The sequence below is a fragment of the Zootoca vivipara genome, chromosome 8 (genome assembly GCF_963506605.1).
Source record: "Zootoca vivipara chromosome 8, rZooViv1.1, whole genome shotgun sequence".
Lineage (NCBI taxonomy): Eukaryota > Metazoa > Chordata > Lepidosauria > Squamata > Lacertidae > Zootoca > Zootoca vivipara.
The window spans coordinates 267,570-288,858 of NC_083283.1; the positions used below are offsets into that span (position 1 = coordinate 267,570).

Sequence of the window (21,289 nt, forward strand, 5' to 3'; positions counted from 1 at the left end):
CTGCTGTTTTGCTCTGATATTCTTGGCTGGAGTCTTGTTTTGTCTAAAAGAGCCCTCAGATTTCCGTTAACAAGACCCATCGGCCTAGGGGGCAACAGAGACAGGCAATGGACGAGGAAAGGTCCATGAGCTTTCAAACAGGTCTTAAAATGTTTCAGCCAGCTTTTCGTTAAGCACACTGTGAGCTGGGCTATATATTGTTTTAACTGCTGCTGGTTTTAATTGGGTTGTTTCTATGTATATTTAAGACTTATTTCATGTTTTAAATGTTTTATGTAAGCTATATTGGGAGGAGGACTTTGCCTATAAATACTAAATTTTGGAATGAATGAATGAATGAATGAAACTGCCAATCCTTAGGAGATCTAGAAACAATGGATCTAAATGTTAATGCAGTCAATGCAGAGTAATTTCGTTGTTCCCGCAAGGGGACAATGACAATAAAGATATCTTATCTTATCAATGCAGTCACATAATCCTACAGAGTTTTTAAGTTGCCTTTTATTGTTAGTAGAAACAGTCAAGCTGAGTAGTTGCTCTGTGACACCCTTCCATCCTTTCTCATGAAGCGTTCATATCACCTGCTCTGGAACCCATCACAGAATGGAAGGGCCTTTGGACCTGGGCTCACAGTTCCAGCCCCCTTGCGATGTCTCCAGGGCGGTTGTTGCAACCCCAGGTTTGGAATAAACAAAGATCAGTGAAAATGGAAGCTAAGTTTCCTATGTTCCCCACAATCTACAAGGAAAAAGCAGCACTTGACCAAAAAATGGATGGGTGTGGAAATCAAGTATTCATTTCCAGATGCTCAAAACAAGAAGTGCCCCAGGCCCCCACCAGTGTGCAAATGCAGTGGTAGAGAACAGTGAGAAACATTAAGAACTCTCTCAAAAGTTCACAGCAGATGAACAGCTTCCTGCTGACAGGGCCCATCCGTGGTGTTCTTGTGAAGGAGAATGTTGGTTAAGGATGGATGCTGGGGGGCGGGGCGGGCAGCCTTTGGTTAGAGAGAGCCGAATGAACCACCAGGCTTTGATGACTCACTTGGCTATAAGTGGGCACCCTGGTCTTTCCAACATACTTTCCCTTTTCTGCAGGACGTTTTTCTGTTTGTGTTGTGCTTCCCACGTTTGCTTTCAACCTCATCAATCATGGCAGTGATCGTGGTTATCATTTCTTGAATGGGCAATGTCCCTGCTCTGTACAATTCAAGGAACTCTTGCCTTTTATCTTGAGGGACATACTTAGAAAACAGAAGATCCAGCACACAAACCTTTTGCCCCTTGTACTCTCCTGCAGTCACGTGGACCATAGTTGTCCTCAAGGATTTCCTCAGCTGCTGCTGCCGTGCATGTGAATTGGCGTGTTCCTCCGCGAGGCTGCCCTCCGCACTTGCTGGCTGATCTCTGTCACGCTTTTCCATTTCGGTGATGATGCTGGTGAGAATGCCAATTAGTTCCTGCACAGAGAGCGCTTTGGCTTCACATTTGTTTAGAAGTTCCTGCTTCTTCTCCTCTGAGATGTATTTGGAGAAGAGAAGATTCCAGCAAGACACCATCTGCCCTTTGAACTCTCCAACTGGTACCACAAAACTCTCAGAGCGTAGCATGTTTTCCAAAGAAGAGGAAGGGGAGAGGCAAATGTTCTCAGCTCTGTCTGGCAATCGTGTCTCTTGTTTTGGACTTGCAACACATCCAGGGTCAGTGACTTTCTCCTCCTCTGTTCTGTTGATGATAGAAGTCACGACGGTTTCCATTTGGTCAATGGTGAGGATGCCAGACTGGTACAGTTGCAGCAGCTCCTTCCGTTTCTCCTCGGGGATATAATGAGAATGGAGCAGATCCCACAATGATACATGGGGCTCATGAAATTGACCAATGGATACGTTGACCAGTCTGGATTTCAAAGCATCCTGCGTTCTCTCTTGGTCTTCTGCCTGAGAAGCGTCAAGTGTCCTGGGTGGTTTAATGTCTTCCATGGGAATTTCCTCACTTCTGCATGGTGTGCCACTACCCATTGTGGGTTGTGTAATAAGTGTAGTGATGCTTTGAATACTTTCTTTAACGCTTACGGTTGGTGCTCCATGTCTGTGTACAATCTCCTCTTTCCTGATATTGGAGACAAACCGTGAAAAGAAAGGATCCCAGACGGAAGCCTTTTGATCATGGATTTCTCGTATGGTGACATCGATATTTTTAAGGCGCAAGGTGTGCTGGAGAAGGTCATAGTATGATGACTCTGGAGCTTCAATATCCTTTTGCTCAATTGCATCACTGCTAAGATGTGAAGTCCTCTCCGGATGCTCCTCAGTTTTAGTGACAATGGAGGTGGCAACAGTTTCGACTTGGTCAGTGGTGAGGACCCCTGATCTGTACAGCTTCAACAACTCCTCCTGCTTCTCCTCAGGGATGTACTTGGAGTGAAGGATGTCCCACACAGAAAGCTTCCGTCCACGGAACTCACCTATGGTGACCTCCACCATTCGGGATTTTAGAGCTTTTTCCTTTTCTTCCCATTCCAGAAGTGATGCTTCTTCTGTCCCAGATGAAGCTATGTCAGCAGATGAGAGATTATCTGCATAAGGTTTATGGCGTTGCTCTGACATTTCAGTAATAAGAGTAGAAAGAACAGCTGCCAATTCCTCAGGAGTTAGTTGACAATTTCTATATATGCTTAGAAGCTCTTCTCTTTTGCCCTCTGAGATGTACTGAGAGAAGAGGAGGTCCCACAGGGAGACTTCTTGCCCCTGGAACTCACCGACATGCAGGACCACGGTGTGATTCTGCAAGGGCTCTTCCCAGCTTCCCGAGGGCGAAGGGGATGCTTCCTTCATTTTCTCCTCCTCTGTTTTGTTGACGATGGCGGTGACTACGGTTTCCATTTGGTCAATGGTGAGGATGCCAGATTTATATAGTTGAAGCAGCTCCTTCCGCTTCTCCTCAGGGATGTATTTGGAGTGGAGCACGTCCCACACGGACACCTCCTTTCCGTGGAACGCGCTTGCGTTGACTTTAACCTTCCGGGATTTCAGAGCCACTTCCTTTTCTCCCAGTTCTGGCGCGTCCATCTCCTCCTCCTCAGCTTCATCATCATCATCTTCCTCCTCCTCCGCCCGCTCAGAGTCATTTTTGCTGGGGCTTCTCACTTTAATGTCCAATTTCCTACTTGTGGATTCCTTTTTTGTGACCAGGGTGGTGAGGACATGGATCAACCGGTCCATTGGTAGCATCCCTCTCTTGTACAAGCTCAAGAACTCTGCCCTCTTTTCTTCCGTGATATAGTTGGAGAAGAGCAGGTCCCACACAGTGACTGTCTGGCCTCTTTGCGGCCCAGCAGGCATTTGGAGGGTCGTGGACTTCAAGGTCTTCTGCCAGTTCTCTTCGAAGGATGTCTGGGCCGGGTCTCGCTTTGGTGATGTTGCTTGAGGTGTACGTGGAGCGTTTTCATGGCCCGTCAGCTTGGTGTTCCTTTCCTCTGTCTCGGTAACGATGGCAACGAGGTTGTGGGTGATCTCCTCAAGGGTTAGGGTGCCAGCTTTGTACTGCCTCAGCAGCTCCATCCTCTTATGCGGAGAGATGTATCTGGAGAAGAGGAGGTCCCAGGCAGAGACATCTTGGCCCTCGAATAGGCCCATGCCAACCCTGGTCTTGGCAGACTGCAGGGCCTTCCTGGTGCTGTCATTCAGATAGAAGGAAAAGGAGCCCTTGTCCATCACTTGGAGCATCAACAGACCAGTCTCAGGATCAGGGAGACACCTGTGCCGGAGCTGCAAGTACGTGAGGTTCTCGTGGGTGTTGGGGTCGAAGAAGCCCTTGGTGTCATCGGTGGGATCTGAGAGGACGCGGTTCATTTCCTCGTCAAAGAAACCCCGCTTGTATGCTACGTTGACGGGGAGGCGATGACTTTGCACTGGGTCGATTATGCCGCCAGTGGCGATCTGAGCCTCCAGGAGGCGGATGCCGTGATCTTTGACGATGAGGCCTTTCTTCATGGCCTGGAAAAGGGAGATCTTGTTCCCCGTGTAGGGGTCGTTGTATCCGGTCACGGCTCTCTCTGCAGAGAGAAGCTTGTCCTTCAGCTCAGCACCCACCAGCTCGGCAGAGACAGCTTCGTCGACAGAGAGCTTCTCGTTCTTCAGAGGGTCCGTGATGAACCCCGTGGCGGCCTGTGCCTCCAGCAGCACCAGGGCGGTGCCCGGCCTCAAGAAGCCTTTCCACATGGCCTGGTAGATGGTCATCTTCTCTGTCTTGGAAGGGTCTGAGCGGGACGGCACCAGAACTCCGGCAATGCAGCTGGTGCCCTCCAGGTATCGCTTCACCGAATCTCTTTCCGTGACCTCTTCTACAGTTTTGGTTCCGTGCGTGAGTTCAGAGAGTGTTTCCTTGTCAATGATTTCCGAGTTGAAGAGCTCCGAGGCCGTCACCTGCCTCCTGAGCCCAGAAAATTTCAGCTTGTTGCTCTTTTCCTCCATCTCCTCAATGAGGATGGTGATCCTTCGGACGAGCTCCTTGCTGGTCAAGGATCCTGCTCGGAACTTCTCCAGGAGTTCCTGCCGTTTGTCTGCGGTCACGTATTTGGAGAAGAGAAGATCCCATGCGGACTGCCTGTGGCCTTGGAACTCGCCCGAGGGCACCTCCACGGTCACCCGCCGCAAGGCACTTTCCAGTTCTTCCTCGCTTGAGGATGCTGCAGCAGCATCTCCTTGGGACGGAGTCCTTTCCCTGCTGGGACTGCGGGCACCTTCTCTATCTCCGCTGTGGCTTCCTCCTGTCTCTGTGAGAAGGGGGGCCAGCGTCATGATCATTTCCTGAATGCTGAGGATTCCTGACCGGTACTTTGTGAGGAGCTCCTCTCTCTGGGCTTCTGGAATGTACTGAGAGAAGAGGAGGTCCCACAGGGAGACTTCTTGCCCCTGGAACTCACCGACATGCAGGACCACGGTGTGATTCCGCAAGGGCCCTTCCCAGCTTCCCGAGGGCGAGGGCGAATGGGATGCTTCCTTCATTTTCTCCTCCTCTGTTTTGTTGACGATGGCAGTGACTACGGTTTCCATTTGGTCAATGGTGAGGGTGCCAGATTTGTAGAGTTGAAGCAGCTCCTTCCGCTTCTCCTCAGGGATGTATTTGGAGTGGAGCACGTCCCACACGGACACCTCCTTTCCATGGAACGCGCTTGCGGTGACTTTAACCTTCCGGGATTTCAGAGCCACTTCCTTTTCTCCCAGTTCTGGCGTGTCCATCTCCTCTTCATCATCTTCATCATCATCATCATCTTCCTCCTCCTCCCCCTCCCGCTGAGGGTCATTGTTGCTGGGGCTTCTCACTTTAATGTCCAATTTCCTACTTGTGGATTCCTTTTTTGTGACCAGGGTGGTGAGGACATGGATCAACCGGTCCATTGGTAGCATCCCTCTCTTGTACAAGTTCAAGAACTCTGCCCTCTTTTCTTCCGTGATATAGTTGGAGAAGAGCAGGTCCCACACAGTGACTGTCTGGCCTCTTTGCGGCCCCGCAGGCATTTGGAGGGTCGTGGACTTCAAGGTCTTCTGCCAGTTCTCTTCGAAGGATGGCTGGGCAGGGTCTCGCTTTGGTGATGTTGCTTGAGGTGTACGTGGAGCGTGTTCGTGGCCCGTCAGCTTGGTGTTCCTTTCCTCTGTCTCGGTAACGATGGCAACGAGGTTGTGGGTGATCTCCTCAAGGGTTAGGGTGCCAGCTTTGTACTGCCTCAGCAGCTCCATCCTCTTATGCGGAGAGATGTATCTGGAGAAGAGGAGGTCCCAGGCGGAGACATCTTGGCCCTCGAATAGGCCCACGCCAACCCTGGTCTTGGCGGATTGCAGGGCCTTCCTTGTGCTGTCGTTCAGATAGAAGGAAAAGGAGCCCTTGTCCATCACTTGGAGCATCAACAGACCGGTCTCAGGATCAGGGAGACACCTGTGCCGGAGCTGCAAGTACGTGAGGTTCTCGTGGGTGTTGGGGTCGAAGAAGCCCTTGGTGTCATCGGTGGGATCTGAGAGGACGCGGTTCATTTCCTCGTCAAAGAAGCCCCGCTTGTATGCTACGTTGACGGGGAGGCGATGACTTTGCACTGGGTCGATTATGCCGCCAGTGGCGATCTGAGCCTCCAGGAGGCGGATGCCGTGATCTTTGACGATGAGGCCTTTCTTCATGGCCTGGAAAAGGGAGATCTTGTTCCCCGTGTAGGGGTCGTTGTATCCGGTCACGGCTCTCTCTGCAGAGAGAAGCTTGTCCTTCAGCTCAGCACCCACCAGGTCGGCAGAGACAGCTTCGTCGACAGAGAGCTTCTCGTTCTTCAGAGGGTCCGTGATGAACCCCGTGGCGGCCTGTGCCTCCAGCAGCACCAGGGCGGTGCCCGGCCTCAAGAAGCCTTTCCACATGGCCTGGTAGATGGTCATCTTCTCTGTCTTGGAAGGGTCTGAGCGGGACGGCACGAGAACTCCGGCAATGCAGCTGGTGCCCTCCAGGTATCGCTTCACCGAATCTCTTTCCGTGACCTCTTCTACAGTTTTGGTTCCGTGCGTGAGTTCAGAGAGTGTTTCCTTGTCAATGATTTCTGAGTTGAAGAGCTCCGAGGCCGTCACCTGCCTCCTGAGCCCCGAGAATTTCAGCTTGTTGCTCTTTTCCTCCATCTCCTCAATGAGGATGGTGATTCTTCGGACGAGCTCCTCGCTGGTCAAGGATCCTGCTCGGAACTTCTCCAGGAGTTCCTGCCGTTTGTCTGCGGTCACGTATTTGGAGAAGAGAAGATCCCATGCGGACTGCCTGTGGCCTTGGAACTCGCCCGAGGGCACCTCCACGGTCACCCGCCGCAAGGCACTTTCCAGTTCTTCCTCGCTTGAGGATGCTGCAGCAGCATCTCCTTGGGACGGAGTCCTTTCCCTGCTGGGACTGCGGGCACCTTCTCTATCTCCGCCGTGGCTTCCTCCTGTCTCTGTGAGAAGGGGGGCCAGCGTCATGATCATTTCCTGAATGCTGAGGATTCCTGACCGGTACTTTGTGAAGAGCTCCTCTCTCTGGGCTTCCGGAATGTACTGAGAGAAGAGGAGGTCCCACAGGGAGACTTCTTGCCCCTGGAACTCACCGACATGCAGGACCACGGTGTGATTCCGCAAGGGCTCTTCCCAGCTTCCCGAGGGCGAATGGGATGCTTCCTTCCTTTTCTCCTCCTCTGTTTTGTTGACGATGGCGGTGACTACGGTTTCCATTTGGTCAATGGTGAGGGTGCCAGATTTGTAGAGTTGAAGCAGCTCCTTCCGCTTCTCCTCAGGGATGTATTTGGAGTGGAGCACGTCCCACACGGACACCTCCTTTCCATGGAACGCGCTTGCGGTGACTTTAACCTTCCGGGATTTCAGAGCCACTTCCTTTTCTCCCAGTTCTGGCGCGTCCATCTCCTCTTCATCCTCTTCATCATCATCATCTTCTTCTTCCTCCTCCTCCTCCTCCCGCTCAGAGTCATTTTTGCCGGGGCTTCTCACTTTAATGTCCAATTTCCTACTTGTGGATTCCTTTTTTGTGACCAGGGTGGTGAGGACATGGATGAACCGGTCCATTGGTAGCATTCCTCTCTTGTACAAGTTCAAGAACTCTGCCCTCTTTTCTTCCGTGATATAGTTGGAGAAGAGCAGGTCCCACACAGTGACTGTCTGGCCTCTTTGCGGCCCCGCAGGCATTTGGAGGGTCGTGGACTTCAAGGTCTTCTGCCAGTTCTCTTTGATGGATGGGTGGGCAGTGTCATGTTCTAGTTTTCTCTGTTGATTAATGCTCTGCTCCTCTTTCTCTTTGATGGTTGATATCAATGTATCAATTATTTCCTGAATGCTGAGGATTCCTGACCGGTATTTTGTGAGGAGCTCCTCTCTCTGGGCTTCTGGAATGTACTGAGAGAAGAGCAGGTCCCACAGGGAGACTTCTTGCCCCTGGAACTCACCGACATGCAGGACCACGGTGTGATTCCGCAAGTGCTCTTCCCAGCTTCCCGAGGGCGAATGGGATGCTTCCTTCCTTTTCTCCTCCTCTGTTTTGTTGACGATGGCGGTGACTACGGTTTCCATTTGGTCAATGGTGAGGATGCCAGATTTATATAGTTGAAGCAGCTCCTTCCGCTTCTCCTCAGGGATGTATTTGGAGTGGAGCACGTCCCACACGGACACCTCCTTTCCGTGGAACGCGCTTGCGGTGACTTTAACCTTCCGGGATTTCAGAGCCACTTCCTTTTCTCCCAGTTCTGGTGCGTCCATCTCCTCTTCATCATCTTCATCATCATCATCTTCCTCCACCTCCTCCTCCCCCTCCCGCTCAGGGTCATTTTTGCTGGGGCTTCTCATTTTAATGTCCAATTTCCTACTTGTGGATTCCTTTTTTGTGACCAGGGTGGTGAGGACATGGATCAACCGGTCCATTGGTAGCATCCCTCTCTCGTACAAGTTCAAGAACTCGGCCCTCTTTTCTTCCGTGATATAGTTGGAGAAGAGCAGGTCCCACACAGTGACTGTCTGGCCTCTTTGCGGCCCCGCAGGCATTTGGAGGGTCGTGGACTTCAAGGTCTTCTCTTCGAAGGATGGCTGGGCCGGGTCTCGCTTTGGTGATGTTGCTTGAGGTGTACGTGGAGCGTGTTCGTGGCCCGTCAGCTTGGTGTTCCTTTCCTCTGTCTCGGTAACGATGGCAACGAGGTTGTGGGTGATCTCCTCAAGGGTTAGGGTGCCAGCTTTGTATTGCCTCAGCAGCTCCATCCTCTTATGCGGAGAGATGTATCTGGAGAAGAGGAGGTCCCAGGCGGAGACATCTTGGCCCTCGAATAGGCCCACGCCAACCCTGGTCTTGGCAGACTGCAGGACCTTCCTGGTGCTGTCGTTCAGATAGAAGGAAAAGGAGCCCTTGTCCATCACTTGGAGCATCAACAGACCGGTCTCAGGATCAGGGAGACACCTGTGCCGGAGCTGCAAGTACGTGAGGTTCTCGTGGGTGTTGGGGTCGAAGAAGCCCTTGGTGTCATCGGTGGGATCTGAGAGGACGCGGTTCATTTCCTCGTCAAAGAAGCCCCGCTTGTATGCTACGTTGACGGGGAGGCGATGACTTTGCACTGGGTCGATTATGCCGCCAGTGGCGATCTGAGCCTCCAGGAGGCGGATGCCGTGATCTTTGACGATGAGGCCTTTCCTCATGGCCTGGAAAAGGGAGATCTTGTTCCCCGTGTAGGGGTCGTTGTATCCGGTCACGGCTCTCTCTGCAGAGAGAAGCTTGTCCTTCAGCTCAGCACCCACCAGCTCGGCAGAGACAGCTTCGTCGACAGAGAGCTTCTCGTTCTTCAGAGGGTCCGTGATGAACCCCGTGGCGGCCTGTGCCTCCAGCAGCACCAGGGCGGTGCCCGGCCTCAAGAAGCCTTTCCACATGGCCTGGTAGATGGTCATCTTCTCTGTCTTGGAAGGGTCTGAGCGGGACGGCACCAGAACTCCGGCAATGCAGCTGGTGCCCTCCAGGTATCGCTTCACCGAATCTCTTTCCGTGACCTCTTCTACAGTTTTGGTTCCGTGCGTGAGTTCAGAGAGTGTTTCCTTGTCAATGATTTCCGAGTTGAAGAGCTCCGAGGCCGTCACCTGCCTCCTGAGCCCCGAGAATTTCAGCTTGTTGCTCTTTTCCTCCATCTCCTCAATGAGGATGGTGATTCTTCGGACGAGCTCCTCGCTGGTCAAGGATCCTGCTCGGAACTTCTCCAGGAGTTCCTGCCGTTTGTCTGCGGTCACGTATTTGGAGAAGAGAAGCTCCCATGCGGACTGCCTGTGGCCTTGGAACTCGCCCGAGGGCACCTCTACGGTCACCCGCCGCAAGGCACTTTCCAGTTCTTCCTCGCGCGAGGATGCAGCAGCAGCAGCAGCAGCAGCAGCAGCAGCAGCAGCATCTCCTTGGGACGGAGTCCTTTCCCTGCTGGGACTGTGGGCACCTTCTCTATCTCCGCCGTGGCTTCCTCCTGTCTCTGTGAGAAGGGGGGCCAGCGTCATGATCATTTCCTGAATGCTGAGGATTCCTGACTGGTACTTTGTGAGGAGCTCCTCTCTCTGGGCTTCTGGAATGTACTGAGAGAAGAGGAGGTCCCACAGGGAGACTTCTTGCCCCTGGAACTCACCGACATGCAGGACCACGGTGTGATTCCGCAAGGGCCCTTCCCAGCTTCCCGAGGGCGAGGGCGAATGGGATGCTTCCTTCATTTTCTCCTCCTCTGTTTTGTTGACGATGGCGGTGACTACGGTTTCCATTTGGTCAATGGTGAGGGTGCCAGATTCGTAGAGTTGAAGCAGCTCCTTCCGCTTCTCCTCAGGGATGTATTTGGAGTGGAGCACGTCCCACACGGACACCTCCTTTCCGTGGAACGCGCTTGCGGTGACTTTAACCTTCCGGGATTTCAGAGCCACTTCCTTTTCTCCCAGTTCTGGCACGTCCATCTCCTCTTCATCATCATCATCATCTTCCTCTTCCTCCTCCTCCTCCTCCCGCTCAGAGTCATTTTTGCCGGGGCTTCTCACTTTAATGTCCAATTTCCTACTTGTGGATTCCTTTTTTGTGACCAGGGTGGTGAGGACATGGATCAACCGGTCCATTGGTAGCATCCCTCTCTCGTACAAGTTCAAGAACTCTGCCCTCTTTTCTTCCGTGATATAGTTGGAGAAGAGCAGCTCCCACACAGTGACTGTCTGGCCTCTTTGCGGCCCCGCAGGCATTTGGAGGGTCGTGGACTTCAAGGTCTTCTGCCAGTTCTCTTCGAAGGATGGCTGGGCAGGGTCTCGCTTTGGTGATGTTGCTTGAGGTGTACGTGGAGCGTGTTCGTGGCCCGTCAGCTTGGTGTTCCTTTCCTCTGTCTCGGTAACGATGGCAACGAGGTTGTGGGTGATCTCCTCAAGGGTTAGGGTGCCAGCTTTGTATTGCCTCAGCAGCTCCATCCTCTTATGCGGAGAGATGTATCTGGAGAAGAGGAGGTCCCAGGCGGAGACATCTTGGCCCTCGAATAGGCCCACGCCAACCCTGGTCTTGGCAGACTGCAGGACCTTCCTGGTGCTGTCGTTCAGATAGAAGGAAAAGGAGCCCTTGTCCATCACTTGGAGCATCAACAGACCGGTCTCAGGATCAGGGAGACACCTGTGCCGGAGCTGCAAGTACGTGAGGTTCTCGTGGGTGTTGGGGTCGAAGAAGCCCTTGGTGTCATCGGTGGGATCTGAGAGGACGCGGTTCATTTCCTCGTCAAAGAAGCCCCGCTTGTATGCTACGTTGACGGGGAGGCGATGACTTTGCACTGGGTCGATTATGCCGCCAGTGGCGATCTGAGCCTCCAGGAGGCGGATGCCGTGATCTTTGACGATGAGGCCTTTCCTCATGGCCTGGAAAAGGGAGATCTTGTTCCCCGTGTAGGGGTCGTTGTATCCGGTCACGGCTCTCTCTGCAGAGAGAAGCTTGTCCTTCAGCTCAGCACCCACCAGGTCGGCAGAGACAGCTTCGTCGACAGAGAGCTTCTCGTTCTTCAGAGGGTCCGTGATGAACCCCGTGGCGGCCTGTGCCTCCAGCAGCACCAGGGCGGTGCCCGGCCTCAAGAAGCCTTTCCACATGGCCTGGTAGATGGTCATCTTCTCTGTCTTGGAAGGGTCTGAGCGGGACGGCACGAGAACTCCGGCAATGCAGCTGGTGCCCTCCAGGTATCGCTTCACCGAATCTCTTTCCGTGACCTCTTCTACAGTTTTGGTTCCGTGCGTGAGTTCAGAGAGTGTTTCCTTGTCAATGATTTCCGAGTTGAAGAGCTCCGAGGCCGTCACCTGCCTCCTGAGCCCAAAAAATTTCAGCTTGTTGCTCTTTTCCTCCATCTCCTCAATGAGGATGGTGATCCTTCGGACGAGCTCCTCGCTGGTCAAGGATCCTGCTCGGAACTTCTCCAGGAGTTCCTGCCGTTTGTCTGCAGTCACGTATTTGGAGAAGAGAAGATCCCATGCGGACTGCCTGTGGCCTTGGAACTCGCCCGAGGGCACCTCCACGGTCACCTGCCGCAAGGCACTTTCCAGTTCTTCCTCGCTTGAGGATGCTGCAGCAGGATCTCCTTGGGACGGAGTCCTTTCCCTGCTGGGACTGCGGGCACCTTCTCTATCTCCGCCGTGGCTTCCTCCTGTCTCTGTGAGAAGGGGGGCCAGTGTCATAATAATTTCCTGAATGCTGAGGATTCCTGACCGGTGCTTTGTGAAGAGCTCCTCTCTCTGGGCTTCTGGAATGTATTGAGAGAAGAGGAGGTCCCACAGGGAGACTTCTTGCCCCTGGAACTCACCGACATGCAGGACCACGGTGTGATTCCGCAAGGGCTCTTCCCAGCTTCCCGAGGGCGAGGGCGAATGGGATGCTTCCTTCCTTTTCTCCTCCTCTGTTTTGTTGACGATGGCGGTGACTACGGTTTCCATTTGGTCAATGGTGAGGATGCCAGATTTGTAGAGTTGAAACAGCTCCTTCTGCTTCTCCTCAGGGATGTATTTGGAGTGGAGCACGTCCCACACGGACACCTCCTTTCCGTGGAACGCGCTTGCGGTGACTTTAACCTTCCGGGATTTCAGAGCCACTTCCTTTTCTCCCAGTTCTGGTGCGTCCATCTCCTCTTCATCATCATCATCTTCCTCCTCCCCGTCCCCCTCCCGCTCAGAGTCATTGTTGCTGGGGCTTCTCACTTTAATGTCCAATTTCCTACTTGTGGATTCCTTTTTTGTGACCAGGGTGGTGAGGACATGGATCAACCGGTCCATTGGTAGCATCCCTCTCTTGTACAAGTTCAAGAACTCTGCCCTCTTTTCTTCCGTGATATAGTTGGAGAAGAGCAGGTCCCACACAGTGACTGTCTGGCCTCTTTGCGGCCCCGCAGGCATTTGGAGGGTCGTGGACTTCAAGGTCTTCTGCCAGTTCTCTTTGATGGATGGCTGGGCAGTGTCATGTTCTTGTTTTCTCTGTTGATTAATGCTCTGCTCCTCTTTCTCTTTGATGGTTGATATCAATGTATCAATCATTTCCTGAATTGTTATTTTTCCAGATTTGTACAGTCTTATGATCTCTTGGCTTTTATTTTCTGTAATGTATTTAGAGAAGAGGAGATCCCAAAGGGAAACCACCTGTCCTTGGAAATGACCCACATTTACTCTTGTTGTCGTAGACCTCAAAGTCTTCTTTATGTTTTCCTCCAAACTGAAGGGAATTGAGGTCTGATCCTGTATTTGAAGCATCATTAGTCCAGTTTCTGTGTCATGAACACATCTCTTAAGCAACTGCATATATGTGAGATTCTCGTGGGTGTTGGGGTCGAAGAAGCCCTTGGTGTCATCAGTGGGGTCTGAGAGAATTTGGTTCATTTCCTCATCAAAATAGCCCCGTTTGTAGGCCACCTCAACAGGGACACGATGGCTGTTGACTGGGTCAATTATGCCCCCTGTAGCAATCTGGGCTTCTAGCAGGCGGATCCCGTGCTCTTTGATGATCAGATCTTTCTTCATGGCCTGGAAAAGAGATATATTTTTCCCTGTGTTTGGATCAGTATATCCAGTGACAGCTTTCTCAGCACAAAGGAGCTTGTTGTGAATTTCCCCACCCACCAGCCTGGCAGAGATGGCCTCATTTACAGACAGTCTCTCATTCTTCAGGGGGTCAATGATGAACCCAGTGGCAGCTTGTGCCTCCAGCAGCACCAGAGCAGTTCCTGGCCTCAAGACATTCTTCCACATGGCCTGGTAGATGCTCATCTTCTCAGTCTTGGAAGGATCTGTCTTGGACGGCACAAGCACTCCGGCAATGCAGCTGGTGCCCTCCAGGTATCGCTTCACCGAGTCAATCTTGGCCACGTCTTTTGCCGTTTGCTTTCCTTCCTCCAGGCTTTTCAGTGTCTCTTTACCTATTATTTCTGCTTTCAGTAGTTCTGAAGCTGTTACTTGTTTCCGTAGCCCTTGGAACCATATATCTCTTCTATTTTCTTCGTGTTTTTTTATTATGTTCAGAATTTCATCCGTGATGGGCTGCAGAACAGCAGAAGATTCCAGTTTGTATTTTTTAATCAGCTCGTTCCTCTTCTCTTCAGTGAAGTAGCTTGAAGAAAGAAGGTCCCACAGAGACACAGTCTGGCCCCTGAATTTCCCAAGTGTTACATTTACTTTGGTGGATGAAAATATATTTTTTGTTATTTCATCTACATAGAAATAGTCCCTCTTGCTCAGCAGCTGTAGGAGGTACATTCCTGTCTCTTTGGTGCACCTGTGCAATAGCTGGGCGTAGGTAATCCTTTCCTGGGTGTTGGGATCCACAAATCCTTTGGTAGCATATTTTGGATCAGAAAGCCAGAGGTAAGTGCCCTCATCCAAACACTCCCGTTTGTAAGCCACCTCCACAGGGATGCGGTGACCATGCACAGGGTCAATGATGCCACCAGTGGCAATCTGGGCCTCCAGAAGCCTGAGAGCAAGTCCTTTCTCTACGATGCTTTTTTTCATGGCTTGGAAGAGAGATATTTTGTTCCCTGTGGAAGGGTCAGTGTAGCCAGTAACGGCTTTCTCTGCAGAAAGAAGTTTCTCTCGAAGGTCTTCACCCACAAGCCTCACAGAGATCGCTTGGTCAACGGAGAACGTTTTCTTCTTCAATGGGTCGATGATGAATCCGGTGGCAGCCTGTGCTTCCAGCAACATCAGACCATGTTCTGGGGACAGGGTCCCTTTCTTCATGGCTTCATAGATGGTCATCTTCTGCCCTTGGGCTACTACGACTCCAGCGATGCAGCCTGTTCCCTCCAGGTATCGCTTCACTGAGTCCTTCTGGGCAAGTTGGTGGAGGGCACAAGGCCCCTGGTGAAGCCCATCCAGCGTCTTCTTATCAATGATCTCGGAGTTGAAGAGTTCTGCCGCTGACACGTCCCCCCTCGGTCCCTTCAGCTTGAGCGCCTGCATCTGCTGCTCCGTTTCCTCGATGATAGCAGTGATGGCTTTGCCGAGTTGTTCCAGGGTCAGACCCTCAAACTTGTATTGGCGCACCAGCTCTTTCCTTCTCTGTTCTTGAATGTATGGGGAGCAAAGGAGGTCCCACATGGAGACAGTTTGGCCTTTGTACCTGCCAATGTGCATCTCCATCGGTTGTGCTCGCAGGAGCTGTTTGGTTGCCTCGTTGATGTAAAAGTACATTCCACCCCTTTTGACTATTTGCAGCATGTACAGTCCAGTCTCTGGATCTTGGGTGCAACGTTCTAGAAGCTGCAAGTAGGTGAGATTCTCATGGGTGTTGGGGTCAAAAAAGCCTTTGGTATCATCTGTGGGGTCCAAAAGGATTTGGTTCAGTTTTTCATCAAAGTAACCTCGTTTGTAAGCTACTTCTACGGGGATGCGGTGGCTGTGAACAGGGTCAATGATGCCCCCGGTGGCTATCTGGGCCTCCAGGAGACGAATGCCATGGCTTTTCACAATGAGCCCTTCATTCATGGCCTCAAAGAGGGAGATCTGTTCTTTTGTGTAGGGGTGTGTGTATCCTGTCACAGCTTTTTCTGCACTCTTCAGCTTCTCATAAATCTCTCTTCCAATCAGCCCGCCTGCCAACGCTTCGTCCACTGACAACTTCTTGTTCCTCACTGGGTCAAGGAGGAAGCCAGTGGCAGCCTGGGCTTCCAGCAGCACCAGAGCCGCCCCTGGCCGGAGGAGACTCTGCCGCATGGCCTGGTAGATGCTCAGCCTCTCCTGGCTTGGCTGCAGAAGGACTCCAGCGATGAAGTTGCCGCCCTCAAGGTATCGGCTGACTGAATCCATCTGGGTGACTTCCTGGACAGTTTTCTTCCCCTCTCTCAGTTCGTCCAGAGTTTCCTTGTCTATGAGCTCCGACTGGAAGAGGTCACTGGCTGACACCTGTTTGCGTAGGCCCTTGAAAGTGAACCTCTTGCTCTGCTGCTCTGTGTCTTCGATGATCTTGGAGGCAGCCACTGCAATCTCATCAAGGATCTCAGCATTCCCCTCTTTGTATGCTGCCACCAGCTCTCTCCGCTTGTTGTTGGTGATGTACTCAGAGTTCAGTAAGTCCCAGAGCGAAGCCTCTTGGCCTTTGAACCGCCCAATGTTGACACCGACGGTGACAGATTTAAGCACTTCCATGGTCTGCCGATCCGCATAGAAAGTGGCCTCTTCTGAGAGAGGAAGCAGCAAGTGTCCTGTCTCGGCATCCCGGATACACCTCTCTTTCAGCTGCTGGTAGGTCAGGCTTTCCTGTGTGTTGGGGTCAAAGAAGATGCAGGTGTCGTCAGTGTGCTGAGAAAGGGTCTTGTGCATTTCCTCATCGTAGAAGTTGTGCTTGTAGGCCGCCTGGAGAGGAAGGTGGTGGTGGTGGATGGGATCGATGACCCCTCCAGTGGCCAACTGGGCCTCAAGCAAGGGGATGCCAGCAGTGGTGGAGATCAGCTCCTTCTGGATTGCCTGATACACTGAGATGGGCTTCCCTGAGTAGGGGTCAGGATAGCCTGTCAGGGCCCTCTCAGCCTGCAGTAGCTGCTCCACAAGTTCTTCGCCTACAATGCCAGCTTTGACGGCCTCTTCTGCTCCAAGCCTCTGGTTGGTCACGGGGTCCGTGATGGATCCCGTCGCTGCCTGGGCTTCCAGAAGCGTTGCCCCTGTGCCGGGGAGAAGGAGGCTCCTCTGCATAGCTTGGTAAATGCTCATTTTCTCGTTGGAGGCCTGAAGGAAGACCCCAGCGATGCTGCCAGTGCCCTGCAGGTATTGCTTCACGCTGTCCATCTCAGACACTTCTCTGGCTGTCCTCCTGCCCTGAGCCAGCTCTCTGAATATCTTTTCCGAAATGATGCCAGTATCCAAAAGCCAGACTGCGGGAACCGCACCTCTCAGGCCTTGGAAAGTGACCTGGGTTTGAGCCTTCAGTTCCATTTCCTTGATGAGTTCCTGGACAAGGGTGACCAGATGCTGTAGTGATATTGCCTCAGACCTAAACTTCTCCAGGAAGTCTCTTCTCTGCTCCTCCGTGAAGTAGCCAGAGTTTAGGAGCTCCCAGAGGGAGGCCCTTTTGCCCTGCACATAGGTCTCCCTGAAGAGCTGCTTGATCTGCTCATCTGTGGAGGCAGGAGAAGCTGCTTGCGGCAGAGGGAGCAGGTGGACCCCAGAGGCTTCATCCTTCTGACACTGATCTATCAGCTGGCTGTAGCTCACCATCTCCTTTCTGTCCAGAGTGCTGAAAGTTTGGGCACCACTGCTTGGGTTGGAAAGTGTTTTGCTGAAGTCCTCATCCAAGTAACCTTTCTTCTGGGCAAATTCTACTGGGACATAATGTCCGCTGTGCGGATCAATGACACCCCCCGTTGACAGCTGGGCATCCATCAGCTGCCTGGCTTGTTTGTCAGCCACAAGGCCCTTCTTCATGGCTTGGAAGAGGGAGATCTTCTGGCCTGTGAAAGGATCCTTGTAGCCAGTGACAGCCTCTTCTGCCCGTTGGAGTTTCTCATAGAGCTCGGGGCCAACAAGGCCTTCCTTCACAGCCTCATCCAGGCCAAGTTTTTTATTCTTCACTGGGTCAACGATGAAGCCAGTGGCTGCTTGTGCCTCAAGTAAGGGCACGGCTACTCCTGGCACTACAATGTTCCTCTTCATGGCTTCGTAGAGACTCACTCGTTCGTTGGAGGGCTGCAGCACGATGCCTCCAATGCTTCCAGTGCCATAGAGGTATTTCCGGACGGAGCCCATGCGCAGAACCTCCTCTGGGCTCACAGCTCCCTCCAGCAAACTTTCAAAGAGGGTCCTGTCAATTATGCCCATCTCCATCAGGTGGTAGGCGGTGACGCGACCCCTTATGGCTGGGAACTGGATGCAGGCCCATTTCTTCATCTCCTCCTCCAACATGAGCCGGATTTTCTCCAGAGTGACCTTCCGCAGGCAGTAATGGTTGAAGACTTCCCTCCTCTTGCCCTCGCTGAAGTACTCAGAGTTCAGCAAATCCCACAGGGAGACCCTTTGCCCTCGGAAGCGCCCGTATTTCACAAAGACCGAGGAGCCCCTGAACGCTTGCTTGGTGGTGGCGTCAATGAACCGCGGCTTCTTGCTGTTCAGTGGCAGGAGGCAGAGGGAGGTTGAGGGCTCTAGGATGCACTTCTCCTTCAGCTGCAAGTAGGTCAGGTTCTCATGGGTGTTTGGGTCAAAGAAGCCCTTGGTGTCATCACTGGGGTCCGAGAGAATCAGGTTCATCTTTTTGTCAAAGTAGCCCCGTTTGTAGGCAACTTCCACAGGCAGGCGGTGGCTGTTGATGGGGTCGATGATGCCCCCCGTCGCTATCTGTGCTTCTAGCAGGCGGATGGCATGGTCCCTGATGATCAGATCCTTCATCATAGCCTGGAAGAGGGAGATCTTTTCTCCTGTGTAAGGATCCCTGTAGCCAGTGACAGCTTTCTCGGCAGCCAGGAGCTTGTCGTAAACATCTGGGCCAATTACGTTGGCCCTCAGGGCCTCGTCCACAGAGTATTTCTTGTTGGCTGCAGGGTCAATGATATATCCTGTGGCAGCCTGAGCCTCCAGGAGGATGAGGGAGGTCCCTGGCCGCAGGAAGCCTTTCCTCTTCGCTTGGTAGATGCTGATCTTCTCCTGGGAGTCGGGCAGGAGCAGCCCACTGATGCTGCCCGTCCCTTCCAGATACTTCTTCACGGTGCCCATGCTGACGACATCTTTGGCCAAGGTCTCCCCTTGGGTCAGCTTCTCAAACAAATTCTTGTTGATGATGTCTGAGCTCAGAAGCTGGGCGGGCGTCACCTTGTCCCTCAAGCCCTCAAAGGTGACCCTGGAGTTGGCCACGGCTTGCTGGACAGTGTGAGAGACTTTGTCAGCCAGTTGCCGAGTGGAAAGGCGCCCAGAGCGGAACTGCTGGATGAGGTCTGTCCTCTGCTGTCCTGTAAAGTAGTCTGAGAAGAGGAGCTTCCAGAGTGAAACCTGCTTCCCCTTGAATTTCCCACAGGACACCGACACAGCCGCGTTCTCCAGAGCGGACTTTGTGTTGTGGTTAATGAAAGAGTTCTCCCTTCCATGGCCTCCTGAGAGAGGCAAGAGGCAGAGGCCCGTGTCTGGATCTGTGACACACCTCAAGAGCAGTTCTGCATAGGACAAGTTCTCCTTGGAGTTGGGCTCAAAGAACCCACGGATCTCATCTGTGGGGTTGCGGAGGAGGCTCTCTGTGTCCTTGTCTAAGTGGCCCCGCTGACAGGCCATCTCCACAGGAAGCCGGTGATGCGTGTGGGGGTCGACGATGCCTCCAGTGGCAAACTGGGCATCCAGCAGGAAAATGCCAGGGTCCCTGGGCACAAGCCCCTTCTTCATGGCTTGAAACAGAGAGACCGTCTCGCCAGTGTAGGGGTCTTTGTACCCTGTGACTGCTTTCTCTGCCGAAGACAGTTTCTCGTGGAGCTCTGGCCCAACAACTCCTGCACGGATGGCCGCATCAGCCGTGAACTTCTCGTTCCTTACAGGGTCTATCAAGCATCCTGTCGCAGCCTGAGCCTGCAGGAGAATCACAGCTGTGCCTGGCACTAGGAGGTGCTCCGCTAAGGCCTGGTACAGACTCTTGCATTCATTGGCGTGCAGCAGTGCCACACCGGCAATGCTCTTTGTCCCAGAGAGGTACCCCTGGACAGAGTCCAGCTCCGCCACTTCCTGTGCCGTGAGCTCCCCGTCATGGAGGGCTTTGAACATGGCTGAGTCAATGATTCCAGCATCCAGGAGCTCATGGCTGCACACAGACCCTCGCAGCCCAGGAAAGGAGATTTTCAGGGGCAGCAAGAGCAGGCCGCTGGTGTGGTCACAAATGCACCTTCTCATCAGCTCCATGTAGGTGACCTTCTGGTTGTTGTTTGGGTCCAGGAAGCCCTTGGCCTCCTCGTTCTCAGGGTCAGAGAGGAAATTGCTTAGTTTCTCATCAAGGTAGCCCTTCTCATAAGCCTCTTGCGGAGGGATGCGGTGACCAGTGGACGGCTCAATGGTGCCCCCGGTGGCTAACTGGGCATCCAGCAGATACAGGCCTTGTTCCCTTCCAAGGAGCTCTTTCTGCAAGGCTTGGTAGAGGGAGATCTTCTCCTCTGTATAAGGGTCTGTGAAGCCCGTTGCTGCTCGCTCTGCGCAGAGCAGCTTCTCCTTCATCTCCAGCCCTGCCAGTCCCATCTCCAGGGCCTCTGCCACAGAGACCAGCTGCTTTCCCGCAAGGTCAACGATGCCACCGGTGGCTGCCTGGGCCTCCAAGAGAGCTGATGCAACATCAGGGTGCAGCAAATGATGCTGGACAGCTTCATTCAGGCTCATCGTCTTGCCAGAAGAGGCCTCCACGTAGACTCCGGCAATGCTCCTGATGTGTGGGTTTGCCTTTGGTGCTGCTGAGGAGCTGCTGGGGGAGATGTAGCCCCCTGGCATGGCTGCTGACCCTGCTTGCCCCCGTGTCCCTGGGCCCCTTGCCTCCATTCTGTTTGTGCAGTTGTTCCGAGTCTCCCGCTCCTGGCACAAGCAGGTGACTCTTCTGCTCCCTTTGCGGGTGGCAAGTGGGTCTCTGCAAGGAGAGGAAAGAAAGGAAACAGTCAGTTGTCATGAAGAGCAGAGCAGAAAGGAAACCTTTTCTCTTTCACTTTTCCCATGCGATGCATCCCTTTATAAACTTCTGTTGTGCCACTTCTTACTCTCAACTTCTTTTCTCTAAACTAATAAGTCCCTAGTGCTGCAAACCTTCTTCACAGAGGAATCACTCAAGCTCAGTCATTTTGTAGTTACAGGTAGGTAGCTGTGTTGGTCTGAGTCAAAGCAAAATAAAAAAATTCCTTCAGTAGCACCTTAAAGACCAGCTAAGTTTTTATTTTGGTATGAGCTTTCGTGTGCATGCACACTTCATCAGATACACTTGAAACAGAAGAGCCAGACCCTTATGTATATACAGAGGGTGGTGGGTGGGAATGGGTGATGGGCTGATAGGAGTGGTAAACCTGTTGATGGCTGTTAACGACTGCTGATGACTGCAATAGGTCCTGCGGGGGGGGGGAGCAAGGGCTGAGGTGCTAAATAAAGCTTGATCATGCATAATGAGATAAGAATCCTATGTCTTTGTTCATCTCAGGTGGCTCCATGGTTTTAAGCTTGGTAATGAGTTCCAATTCAGCAACTTCTCTTTCCAGTCTGTTCCTGAAATTTTTCTGTAATAAAACAGCTGCTTTGAGATATTGTATAGAATGTCCTGGGAGATTGAAGTGTTCTACTGGTTTCTCTGTCTTGTGATTC

The 21,289-nt window shown here is 52.6% G+C and overlaps 1 protein-coding gene across 2 annotated transcripts in view; it reads right to left on the reverse strand.

The window, feature by feature from the left end:
- Positions 1-786: 786 nt before the first annotated feature.
- The window catches only part of EPPK1 (epiplakin 1), a 35,420-nt gene continuing 14,917 nt past the window's right edge, over positions 787-21,289 (reverse strand). For both annotated transcript variants that reach the window (XM_035124476.2, XM_060278198.1), the window contains exon 2: positions 787-20,570. In XM_035124476.2, the coding sequence (XP_034980367.2) occupies positions 1,049-20,485 (19,437 nt within the window). In that variant the 5' untranslated portion in view covers positions 20,486-20,570 and the 3' untranslated portion in view covers positions 787-1,048. The remainder of the gene's footprint in view (positions 20,571-21,289) is intronic.